A 12,789-nucleotide genomic window follows, 5' to 3' on the forward strand; every position below is an offset into this window, starting at 1 on the left:
GGTAACATACTTAATATGTTTATTCTTTCATAGCATCAAATGAAATGTTCTCTCCATGTCCTCTCTTAAGGGCCAGGTCTTTGCACAGCTTGAGTCGAGGCCATTTTTCTCCAAGCAGCTCTCAGACACCCTCAGCTCACTGGCATTCATCAGAATTATTAGTCATCCCTCTCTCGTTCCACCTGCCACTTTGCTACGGGGATAAGCCAGACAGCCGCCATAGTCGCGCCACAGCAGGCCCCAGGAGCTTCTCATGGTGGCCAACAGACACACAACTAGTCAAATAATACCAACAATACATAATAATAGCAGTCCAGTAAACATGATTATACAGAAACTAAATGAGCCTGGCTTGAATGGTGCCACCTGTCCTAAAGACTAATTTGATCACATGCATCTGTTGCCAGTCATCTCTGAGAATGCCGTTTAGAGGATTGATTTCGGGAAACAAATGAGTGCAGTCTAGGCTGTTGTTGGGTGGTGCCTACAGCAGATAAATGGTATTTGTTTTTAGCAACCAACGTTATCTTTACTGAAATGAGTTTAATAAAGAAAAGATGGCAAGTACATGTGTCTTTGAGGACAACAATCTCCTAATCAATGTACAGTTGTTGGTCTGTACTGTATATGACTGTAGAATATAACTTTATAGACTGTTCATAAAAACACTCTCTGGTGTTTATAACAGTTTATAATCACACCCTTTAGTGTCACCCAAATGAGGATGGGTTCTCTTTTGAGTCTGGTTCCTCTCAAGGTTTCTTCCTCTTCCATCTAAGGGAAGCTCCTCAGGCTTGCTCATTAGGGATAAATACAAACATGTTTAAATATCTTTCATAATCTTGTCCTTTTGGATAACAGTAATCTTTGTATAATATGAAACATTCCGTACTACACTTCTTAGGATATGTAAAGCTGCTTTGAGACAATGTCCATTGTTAAATGTGCTGTACAATCAAATTTGAAATGAACTGAATTGAATAGAATTTAAATGGCAGTGTGAGAAAAAGTCAAATCAAACCCAATATACAGACAGGACATCTAATAGCAATTTCATTTATATACATATTTTATATTATTTTGTGTTCATGTATAATATTTTAGAGAAGGTGAAAAAATTAAAGGGATATTTGAACATGTTACTTGCATAAGTATATGCCTTATTTTTACAGGCTATTAGGAAATGGTGCCTGATGATACCATTGATAATTCGGGATTAGTGGAATGCCCAGCTTCATTCACTCTTCAGAGCCCTTAACCACCTTCAAGGAGATTCAGGATGCATGAGTTTGTTGTGCAAGATTTTCTCTCACTACAGGACAAATGTATTTATCTACCCAGGTGTTTTCTACAAGCCATAAGGTTCAGTTTATGCAACAGGGACATGACATGCAGTGTGCACTTTTCTTCCTCATACACATTAAGCTTCGCGTTAGTTCTGGCAGGCCACGTCGTCAAGCGTGCATCAGCTGTTAATCAGCAGTCCACGATGCGCACCAATCTGGTTACATTATCCATATTACCCGACCATTTAAATTCCCATTCATTGAGCCACTTTCTAGTGCGTCGCTGCTGCTGCAACTCCCTCCTCCAACCCCGACTCCACCATGCCGGAACCTGTGTTCGTTTTACCATTTACGTCTTAAATCTCCACTCATTTTCTCTCTCTCTCCCTCTCTCTAATTATTTTATATTTATTTATCCATTTATTCATTTATTATTTGCAAAAAAAATGGTTCTGTTATAGGGGGGTCTATTCTATTTTCTAGTTGCTGCTGTACCCGCTCAGTCCATGCATGCGCACGGATGGGCACGGAAGGGTACGTGGATTCCTGCCCCGAACAGAACCATACCGCCAACACTAACTGTATGCTATCATCTAATCAACTCTCATTTGACAAGTGGTCCTGACAGAAATACATTTTTGTCAGAATTCCACAAAATAAGTAACATCTCAGTACAAATCTAAGTGGAGAAATTTGTCTCACTGATTAAATACTCCTTCCACTTTAACCAAACTCAGCAATTAAAGATGTAGAATTTGTTGTAAATTATTTTCTGGAATAAATTAGCACACAGGTTGTTATTAAAGGCATTACGGGAAGTGTTGCCAGATGCTTAGAATTTGTATACTCATCAACTGCTGACATTTATTTATCTTTTTGTTTATTATTTTGTTCGCTTCTTTTTCTGTCTGCCTATGACAAACTACATTTTATAGACCATCTTAGGACCTTGGTGGAGGACCTATTTAAGGTACTTGAGTATTAAAACTAATTTGTTTTAACACTGCTGGATTACCTGGTCCATTGAGTTACAACTGCCACAAAGCCTCATCACAACAAATATGTCACAAACTTATAGATAAAGTCTACATGTAACACAGGAATTCAATGCAATGCCAATGGAATAGAATTACACATTTCTATATACAGCACTTTTTGCAATAGACTAAAACAGCAGCTGTTTTAATGTCCCACATATTACTCGCATGTCCTGACCTTCATTTCGTATTCATTTTTTAATACATTTATGACTTTCTTCTGTACTCCAGAGCATTTATGCTCTATTATGGATGTGGTAAACCTAGTGGTTAAGGTGTTGGACTACCAATCAGTCCCTGAGCAAGGCCCTTAACCATCAATTGCTCAGTTGTATGAAAAAACATAACAAAACAAAACAAAAGCTCTTTGGATAAGGGTGTCTGCTAAATGTAATAAATGTAAATGACCATTTCTATCATTTCAGAACAACTTTAAATTGAAATTTGTACCTCAGACATTGCACAAAGGTGTGTGTGTATGTTTGTGTGTGTCTGTGTGTCCTGCTAGCACACCATTCCTCACAGTTCTGTTTTTCAAATAACTGCCTATTTTTCCTCTACTTATTTTATAGCTCTGTTTACAGTCAGGAAAGTGTGTATGTGTGTTTGTGTGTATGCGTTTTTGTGTGTACAAATAATTACACAAATACTCAGTGTGTGGCCCTAGCTTGTGGTTATGTATATTATTTGGCTTTGTGTTAGAAGTTCTTTAACTTGGCAATGTATGTGTGTGTGTGTGTGTGTGTGTGTGTGTGTGTGTGTGTGTGTGTGTGTGTGTGTGTGTGTGTAAGTGTGTGTGTGTAAGTGTGTATAGGGTGAGGGGGAGTTCTTTATTCCTCTGTTCATCCCACAAGCATCATACACTTGTGTGGGGTAAGTTAGTAAAATTTGTTGGCTCCTTTAACAACCTTGTGCTTGGGTTGGATTGGATTCCGCCTTAGTATCATATGAATAAATGATCTTTTTTTTGTCTATTTTCATGGCTTGATAAAATATCCTTCAGTATAATATCCTGGTTTGTTGTGGCAAAGAAATCATGGTCTCCAATGAAAACAGGCGGATCAAAGCAAACAATAAATTATCTGTTGTCATCATTCACATGTAAACGCTGTCCAGCTGAATTTATAATCTGGAGACAACACACTCCTACCTTTCAAAGCCCAGCTGTCTTATTGATTTCTCCCATGAAGAACCTGCAGGGACAAAAAAAAAAGCAGAAACAGGATTTAGACGAATATAAACAAATTCATAAGAGACATATAAGAGAGATAGAACAGTATACAACAGGGTAGAGTATAGATATATCTATAATGTATTGTATACAGGGCTACTGCTCATAGGCGGGGTCAGTTTTAGGGGGCAAATACTTGTATTCCGTATAGTGTTTATGTACAAAGCACAATATAAACTTAAAATGGTTTGTGGGGACTGACATGCTCATGTGGCTTGGAATGTCTTATGCTCTCTCTCTCTATCTCTCTCTCTTTCTCTCCCTCTCTCTCTCTCTCCATCTCTCTCTCTCTCTCTCTCTCTCTCTCTCTCTCTCTCTCTCTCTCTCTCTCTCTTTCTCTCTCTCTCTCTCTCACACACTCTCTCTGACTACATATAGTATATATGCCTAATTTAACAGTAAAATTTAATTTCTTTAACATGTACTAGAGATGAAAGGGGAATTTAAAATTTAATTAAAACTCAAATCAAATATAAAAATACAGCATATGAATATATATATATATATATAGTAACTGTTTATGAATAAAGTTTATACATCTTTAATTTAACTGTATATGATTAACTATTTAACAAAAAAAAAAGATGTCTTTAATCTTTAATTTCCTGTGTGACCAAGTGTCTATCGAGGCATGAATTAAGTAAGATATGTTTTTTAAATAAACCAAGCAGCAGCATTGCAGTCATTTGATAGGAAATGGCGACATAAACCAGAGAGCACTCACTTCTGAGTATTTCATCCGATCCAGGAGGTGCTGTACAGAAGGGCGTTTGAAATATATACACTGTATTTAGTGATTCACACCTCATTTACAACATTTCACTGATAGAAAACATGTGCTTCAAATTGCAACACATACTCTGGGAGCTGAGAAGCTTCACGAGTCAGAGGCAAACTGTCATCTCAGAGGAGGCCATGCATAACAAACCAGTACATCTGGAATGAGCCCAAATTTCAGTCCTATTTCCCGATGGCTTCTGCTTCACGCTCGATCTCAATCGTGATCAAGAAAAAAAATGCACTAAAGAAAGCTGTCCACACGTGACATACTGTACCTTCCTGTCATTATGGACAGTCTGTTGATTATACTGAAATTCTGAAAGTGTGAGTATCTAGAAACATGGTTGCACACACAATTCCAGGCCTACCGAACACTCTGTGTGTGCCTAAGAACGCTTCATTTGAACTTTATGCCTTCCAAGAGCAATGAACAAACAATTTCATGTGGTCCCTGGATATTTAAAAGAAAAATGTTTTTTTTTTATTCAACATTTTTTAACCTAATCTCTATCTACCACATCTGTAACACATACGTGATTACCAAAGACAAGAATTTCTCTATGTTTTTTCTGCACTGAGAATAATAAAAGACTGTTCAGTGAAAAAACGCTTATAATGCAGGACTTAAGGCTGTTGGGAAAACAACAAGATGTTTATTTTCAATGTGTATTTTTATGCAGTTTCATGAATTCTTTAGTCAAAGTTTTGGATTGTGGTTACAATTTATCCCTGTAACCATATTGCTCCAGGAAGTTGGATAAAACTCCATTAGGAGAGATTTATTAAGACTTGTTCTATATTTCTGTACTTGAATTGTACTCTGCTGCCTTTTTTATTTATATTTGTGTTTTATATTCATGTTTTTCAAGCCACTTATTCAAAAAATAAATAAATCTGCCCCTATGTTTTCTCAGAATGGTAAAACATATTAAATTTTTTGTCTGCGGTATTCTGACATATACCACAAAAGCAGAGATTAGGTTAAAAATGTGTGAGTGTGTTCATTTTAAATAACCGCATTATCCTGGCCAGGGTTGCCGTAGAGCTGAAGCCAATCCTGGAAACACAGCACACAAGTCATGAACACACTCTGGACACCAGACCAAAAATCACAGAGCGCAATACAAAGCTCTGCAAAGAGAGTAACCTGAACTCAGGAAGGAAACAGAGACCCTGGAGCTGTGAGGTGGCAACACTAATGCTGTAACACCAACCATGTCCCATCCAAGACAGCTCCAAGCTCTAATCTATTATCTTGTTAATGATAGTGTCCTTAAAGGCAGGGTCTCCGATTTTTGAGAAATGCTTCAGAAAACTGAGTCGGGCCGATAATAAACAAAAATCAAAGCAAAAATCAAAACTAACGTGTAGCCAATGAGCAGAAAGGGGCGGGGCTTGTCAATATGCGGCGGAGAGAGTGTTCAGTGTGCATGTGTGACATTAGCAGAAAGCGCTTTTAACATTGACATGGAGGATAAAACAAAGAAAGAAAGTGAAGAAAGGCTTATGATAAGGCAAGAAGTAGGACCATGTTAATATAGGATTCTTTCCAGCACTGGAGAGAGCTGAAGGAGCAGGAAGTTGGCCACATATTCACAGATTGGAGTTTCCAGAGTCAATAACTCCTGAGCTAAACGCTGTTACTACACAAATAACACCTCTTTTCTATCGTAGTAATGTAGAGAGGCAGCTACAACCGTGTTTTGTGTAGTAACAGCGTTTAGCTCAGGAGTTATTGACTCGGGAAATTCAACTTTACTTAAGTCGCCGAGGCACTTTTTTCCTTCTCGATAGGTGAGTAACTTTGGTTCCCTTTCGGAACTCGAGCTGCGTCGAAACGCTATGGGAACGCCCTCTGCGTGACCGCGCTCTGAACCACGTGTGTAATCTGACCAATAGGCTTTGGAACGTGACGTCATCGGCGGGTGACATCGCGTTAAACAGGAAGCTACAAATGGCTGCGAGATGGACAAGACGCTAGCTTCTGCTCATTCAGGTAAGCGCTGTTTTCTAATACTGTGTTTTTCTGATCGAGTGATGGCTAGCAGACAGAACTTCCGAAAGTGTGTTTTTCCGTGTCAACGTTTTATTACCGGGAAGGATTCGCACGATCGATGCGTTGTTTGCTTGGGAGTAGAGCATTCACAATCGGCTTTCGAGGGAGTCGATTGCTCGCATTGCAGCCGTATGGCTATACGCACGCTTCGCTCCCGGAGCGCGCTCTTCGAGAAGAGCGCTCTCCCTCGCGGCTCCGGTCCCGCTCTTGCCGAGGCAAAGCGGCGCCGGCGCTCATGGGGCTCGCAGGCCGATTTAGCAGCGGGATTGGAGGTGGATGAGTCCTCTTCAGCCTCGTCTGCTGAAGGCTGCTTCTTCTCCCGGTGCGAATCTCGCTTTACGCGAATGTGGTTGGGGCTAAGGCGTGTGGCTACGGGGCAATGCCACGTGTGGCAATGCCACGTTTGGAAGAGACGCTGGCTAGCTATCTCTCCCCTAACGTAGCATCGTCGCTAAAGGCTCCGGTTTTCCCTACTAAGCCGCTACGTGCTACGTCAGCCTTAGTAGGTAAGGCTTACGCGGCAGCAGGTCAGGCCGCGGGCTGCCTCCACACCATGGGTGTGTTGCAGGCATACCAGGCTGACCTGCTATGTGATTTGGATGAGGGACTTAGCTCCGGGACCGCTGATATTGAGGAGTTGCCTCGCACTGCCGACTTGGCTCTTCGGGCCACGAAGCACACGGAGCGGGCCGTTGGGCGGTTCATGGCAGCCCTGGTGGCCACAGAAAGGCATCTGTGGCTCACCTTGTCCGACCTCCCGGACAAGGATCGAGCTGTGCTACTGGACTGGATGGCTCCTCCTGGACTGTTTGGCGACGCTGTCAAGGCGGTCGTACACAAGTTCCAGGAGTCTAAGAAGCAGTCGGCTGCATTTCAGCAGTACCTCCCTCGGCGATCTCGTGGGGCTGTTCGGCGGCAGCCCCAGCCTGGTCCTTCCGGGCACCGCGAAGCCCAGAGACAGAGCGTGGCCACCCGATCTCCGCGGGCAGGGCCTAAGGGCTCAAGGCGCCGCTCTAGGCCCAGGAAGGAGCAGGGTGACCTGAGGGTCACCCTCGCCAACCGACAAACGGGCAGTGGTGCGTAGATCCTGACGATCTACGGTTGGGGGGATGGGGCACGCCTCACGTGATGGTGCCCATCCCTCCCCTGCAACACCGGGGCGCTAGGCCGTTGGCTCTGCCACAGGATGTGCTTCAGAGCACGGCCCCCCTCCAGCGGGCACCTCCCTCCACTTCCGCCCAAAGTCTCTGTACGGATGGGGAAGGCCCGCCGCCTCTCAGGAGGTCTCAACGGCCGCAGTACGTGGCTCCGGCCGTTCGGGTCATGGAGGCCGGTCTGTCTTGGCCCCAGCTGCTCTGAATGGGTCAGAGGCCAGCCCTGAGGGGCTGGTTCCCCTGAGGAACTTTCTGACAGCTTGGGAGGAGCTGCCAGGAGTCTCCCGGTGGGTCCTGCGGACCATAGAGGACGGCTACACGATTCAGTTCGCGTCCTCTCCTCCCCGTTTCAACGGGATGTGTCCCACCCTGGTGGGACCCGAGCAGACTCTGGTCCTGGAACAAGAAGTGCACACACTCCTGAGGAAAGGAGCCATTGAGGTGGTCCCCCCCTCGGTTCGAGAGTCAGGCTTTTACAGCCCGTACTTCGTCGTTCCAAAGAAGGATGGTGGGTCGCGTACCATTCTAGATCTACGCTCCTTGAACTGCTCTCTCAGGAGGCTCAGGTTCAGGATGCTCACCCTCAGGGAGGTCGTGGCTCAGATCAGGTCAGGGGACTGGTTCGTCACAATAGATCTGGAAGACGCGTACTTTCACGTTTCCATCCTTCCTGCACACAGGAGGTTCCTGAGGTTTGCTTTCGGGGGCGAAGCTTACCAATATCGGGTCCTCCCGTTCGGCCTAGCACTCTCGCCCCGCACCTTCACGAAATGCGTCAACGCAGCACTGACCCCGCTGTGGCTCCAGGGCATCCGCATTTTAAACTACCTCGACGACTGGCTGATTCTGGCTCAGTCGGAGTGCCAGGCATTGCGTCATCGAGATGTCGTCCTCGCCTGCATGAAGGTGCTTGGGTTTCGGCTAAACGCCAGCAAAAGCGTGCTCTCTCCAGCACAGAGAACCACCTTTTTGGGCGTGATCTGGGACTCGGCCCGGATGCAGGCACGGTTGTCACCTGCTTGGGTTGTCAAGTCATCCTCACCTCAGTCAGGAGAGTGCGGGAAGGCCAGCCACTCACTGTGAAGCGGTTCCAGAGGCTGCTATTGCTCATGGCTGCAGTGTCCAGCGTAATCCCACTCGGCCTCCTGCACATGAGGCCCCTCCAGTGGTGGCTCCGGGGCAGGGGGTTTTCTCTTAGGGGAAACCCATATCGTTCCATCAAGGCCTCGCGGCGTGCCCTTCGAGCCTTGGATGTTTGGAAAGACCGAACGTTTCTGTCCCCAGGCCCCGTGTTGGGTGCTAACGACGGACGCCTCCCTCACGGGGTGGGGTGCGGCCATGAGTGGCCTCTCCGCCCAAGGTCTGTGGAGCAGCCCACGTCTCTCGTGGCACATAAATTGCCTGGAAATGATGGCGGTGTTTTTGGGGTTACAACACTTCCTCCCGGACCTGAGAGATCGCCATGTATTGGTCCGCACGGACAATACTGCGGTGGTCTCCTACATCAACCTCCAAGGGGGCCTCTGATCTCGCCCTTTGTACAAGTTAGCACGGGCGGTCCTCTTGTGGTCTCGGGACAGACTCCTCTCTTTGAGGGCCATTTATATCCCGGGACGGTTGAATGTCAGAGCAGATGCCCTGTCGAGGCAGGGGCCGAGGCCTGGGGAATGGCGTCTCCACCTCGAGGTGGTGGAGTTCATATGGCGGAGGTTCTACAGAGCCCAGGCGGATCTGTTTGCGACCCGGGAAACCTCGCACTGTCCCCTCTGGTTCTCTCTCTCTCACCCAGCCCCGTTAGGTCTGGATGCCATGGTGCAGTCGTGGCCGAGGCTACGCCTGTACGCCTTTCCTCCGATTGCACTGCTCCCTGGAGTTCTGGAGAGAGTTCGCCGGGATGGAGTTCGTCTCCTCCTTGTAGCACCTCGATGGCCGGGCAAGCCATGGTTTGCGGATCTGGTGTCCCTACTCGAGGGCCCTCCGTGGGAAATTCCTCCCAGGAGGGATCTCCTCTCACAGGCGGGCGGAACCCTGGTGCACCCCCGCCCAGAGCTGTGGAGGCTGTGGCTGTGGCTCCTGAGGGGGCACAGTTCATAGCGGCTGGTCTCTCTACCGAGGTAGGAGAGACCCTTCTCCGCTCCAGAGCTTCCTCCATTTACAGCCCCCGAACAGGAGCGACAGAACCGACTGTGTCCAGTGCAAGCACTGGTCACTTACCTCCGCAGGACGAGTCCATGGAGAGAATCGGTGCAGCTGCTCGTCTGCTATGGCCCTAACAGGAAGAGTTTCCTGGCCGCTGTGCAGACGTTGAGCAGATGGATAGTGGATGCGATTGTCGGCTCCCAAGCCCTCTGGCTTCCCCGCACCGTTCGGGGTCCGAGCTCACTCCATCCAGAGTGTGGCGGCCTCTACGGCCTGGTCCGCTGGAGTGGCACTCCAAGACATCTGTGACGCTGCGGGTTGGTCCACCCCGCTGACCTTTGTCGAGTTCTATGTCCTTGACCTCAGAGCCACCCCGGGCTCCTCTGTTCTACGTGCAGGTGCGGAGGCCCTCACTCTTTAAGCAGGGTCTGGTCAGTGTGGCGTGATTGGACACTCGTTCCCATAGCGTTTCGACGCAGCTCGAGTTCCGAAAGGGAACGTCTCTAGGTTACGACCGTAACCATAGTTCCCTGAGGAACGAGACGCTGCGTCTCCATGCCACACTCCCTGCATCCCTGCGGCGCTTACCTTCTCTCACAGGAGCCAGCGTCTTGTCCATCTCGCAGCCATTTGTAGCTTCCTGTTTACGCGACGTCACCCGCCGATGACGTCACGTTCCAAAGCCTATTGGTCTGATTACACACGTGGTTCAGAGCGCGGTCATGCAGAGGGCATTCCCATAGCGTTTCGACGCAGCATCTCGTTCCTCAGGGAACTATGGTTACGGTTGTAACCTAGAGACGTTTTGCTTTGTTACATAGAACTAATATACTTCGTCCTTTGCAAGATTGTACTTGTGTGTCATTTTTGCTTGTTTGTTTATCTGCAATCGTATTGTTCTTCCCTTCCTATGATTTAAAGACACATTTCTTTCCATAATTTGCCTGGGTTACGTATGTATGTGTGGGCGGAGCTATCAATACAGGGGTGGCACCCATTTGGGTTAGGGACGTGTTTGTTTTGGTGATTTTATATGTCAAAAATCGGAGACCCTGCCTTTAAGTGCACTTGATCTAATATTCTGTCTCTAATAGAAAAAAAATGCTAAAAGATTTTTTAATGTCTTTGTGCGTCACTGTTTCACAATTCATTTTGTTAAAAATAAGTAACTTATCTCTTACTGTTATTACTTTGTGTTATGTAATTTAAAAGCAACCTTGGGTTAGAGAAACGTGCTAAATGGGTATATAACGTCTGCACACCCCTGTTAAAATTAGAACTGTTTACATACTTGACATGAAATGATAGTGATTTAAAAATTAAGGTCACAACAATAATAAAAAACAACAAAAAAATAAATGTAAATTTTAACACAGGTGTGTAGACTTTTTATATCTCTTGTACATACATTGAACAGACATATTTAATCATATAAATAAGCAATTCCATCCATTAATTTCCTGTACTGTATACACAGGGTCACAGGGAACCTGTAGTCAGGGAACTTGGGGCACAAGACAGGGGGCCTGATCAGGACACCAACGTATCAGAGACCATAATCACACACACTCACTCACCAGTTTACACACTACGAACAATTTAGAAATGCCTAATAAAAGGTACAGCATGTGTCTTTGAAGTACCAAAAGAAAAAACTTTAATATTAAATATTGTTCTGCAGTCAAAATTATTTTGCAAATTGCATTGTCCAAATTAAGAGCTAGACATAACTGAGACACACCTCTGTGCACGATATAACTCAACTGTGAGATTGTAGTGGTATTAAATAACCTGTGTGAAAATGTTACAAATATTTCACCATAACATCCAAATCCACATCAAGGATATTTCATATTATATCAGCTCATCAGAAAAGTGCCAAAAAAGACAAACGTTTCAACAAAAGATGAAATGCTCTGCACAAAAGACAATATTGTTTATTCACGTTGCATTACACTGACAGGTGATAAAAGCTTTGCATATACAGTACATTCTCAACATGTCTGTGTGGTATTGGAACTCACAAGAATCTCCACCTGCACAACATGAGATTGCCAAAAGCAACATATAATGCACTGGCATTGCCCTGAGCTGATGATAGAATGATGAAATTATCCAATAACACAGACAACTGTGACATATTTGCTTGCATCAAGCAACTGACATGAGGGCTTTAATGATATTAAAGCGTCTATTGTATATTGATCTTAACAACAATAAAAATATATGAAGTGAATATGTGTGCTCTGAGGTTCATTGAAGACTTACTTTTTTGACACACCCAATATGTACACATGCACAGCACATGATGTTCTCTCTCTCTCTCTCTCTCTCTCTCTCTCTCTCTCTCTCTCTCTCTCTCTCTCTCTCTCTCTCTCTCTGTGCCTTTTTTTTGTTATATTTTTGTTTTTATAGAGTTACACAGTGCAGTGCCTCAGAGCAGTTTCAAAACTGGGGCCAGAGCAGAAACCAGATCCATGGATTACCTTGATTTTGGACTTGTTTTCTCTTCATTAATGCAGAGTCTTAAGTCAAGATTTACTCAGTGACAGGTTAAAATACCAGCTCAACATCCAGCCAATGTTTTTATGTTGGTGCTGTGTGCACTTCAAAGTTTGGGTTTCTCCCGAAACTCAACTCCAATCTGGATCTGTGTGCTTAAGGCTCATGACTCCCCCCTTCCCCTATAAGCATCTTTTCTCTCCTTTCACCTAGTTTACACTAGTGTGTATAGTGTGCTTGTGTTCTGCTGATCCCTTAAAAAAATATCGGGCAGAAGTGTTCATCCGAGTCAATCGCACCCATGATGTTTAGTTTGACAATCGTGGCTTGTACTCATGCTTTCTGTATCCTGAGCTCATGCTGTATTCTGACTTAGCATTACAAAGCAGTGTAACACATGCAAACAAAAAAATAATTCTTAAAAAAAAATTTGTTAGCAGCTCCTGACATGAAGTTTATATCAACAGCAACAGATCAATATACAGTATTGAACTAGAATTCACATCAAATATGAGACAAGAGAGTGGAGAAAAGTGTAACCCAGGAGAAAAGGACAGACAGGCCTCTCTCTCTCTCTCTCTCTCTCTCTCTCTCTCTCTCTCTC

The 12,789-nt window shown here is 45.0% G+C and overlaps 1 protein-coding gene across 8 annotated transcripts in view; it reads right to left on the minus strand.

Annotated features, from left to right (window-relative positions):
* LOC113644229 (piezo-type mechanosensitive ion channel component 2) overlaps positions 1-12,789 on the minus strand; it is a 128,448-nt gene that overhangs the window by 70,244 nt on the left and 45,415 nt on the right. For all 8 annotated transcript variants that reach the window (XM_047810778.1, XM_047810782.1, XM_047810781.1 and 5 more), the window contains one exon: positions 3,474-3,516. In XM_047810778.1, coding sequence (XP_047666734.1) covers positions 3,474-3,516 — 43 coding nt within the window. The remainder of the gene's footprint in view (positions 1-3,473; positions 3,517-12,789) is intronic.

The sequence above is a fragment of the Tachysurus fulvidraco genome, chromosome 3 (genome assembly GCF_022655615.1).
Source record: "Tachysurus fulvidraco isolate hzauxx_2018 chromosome 3, HZAU_PFXX_2.0, whole genome shotgun sequence".
Lineage (NCBI taxonomy): Eukaryota > Metazoa > Chordata > Actinopteri > Siluriformes > Bagridae > Tachysurus > Tachysurus fulvidraco.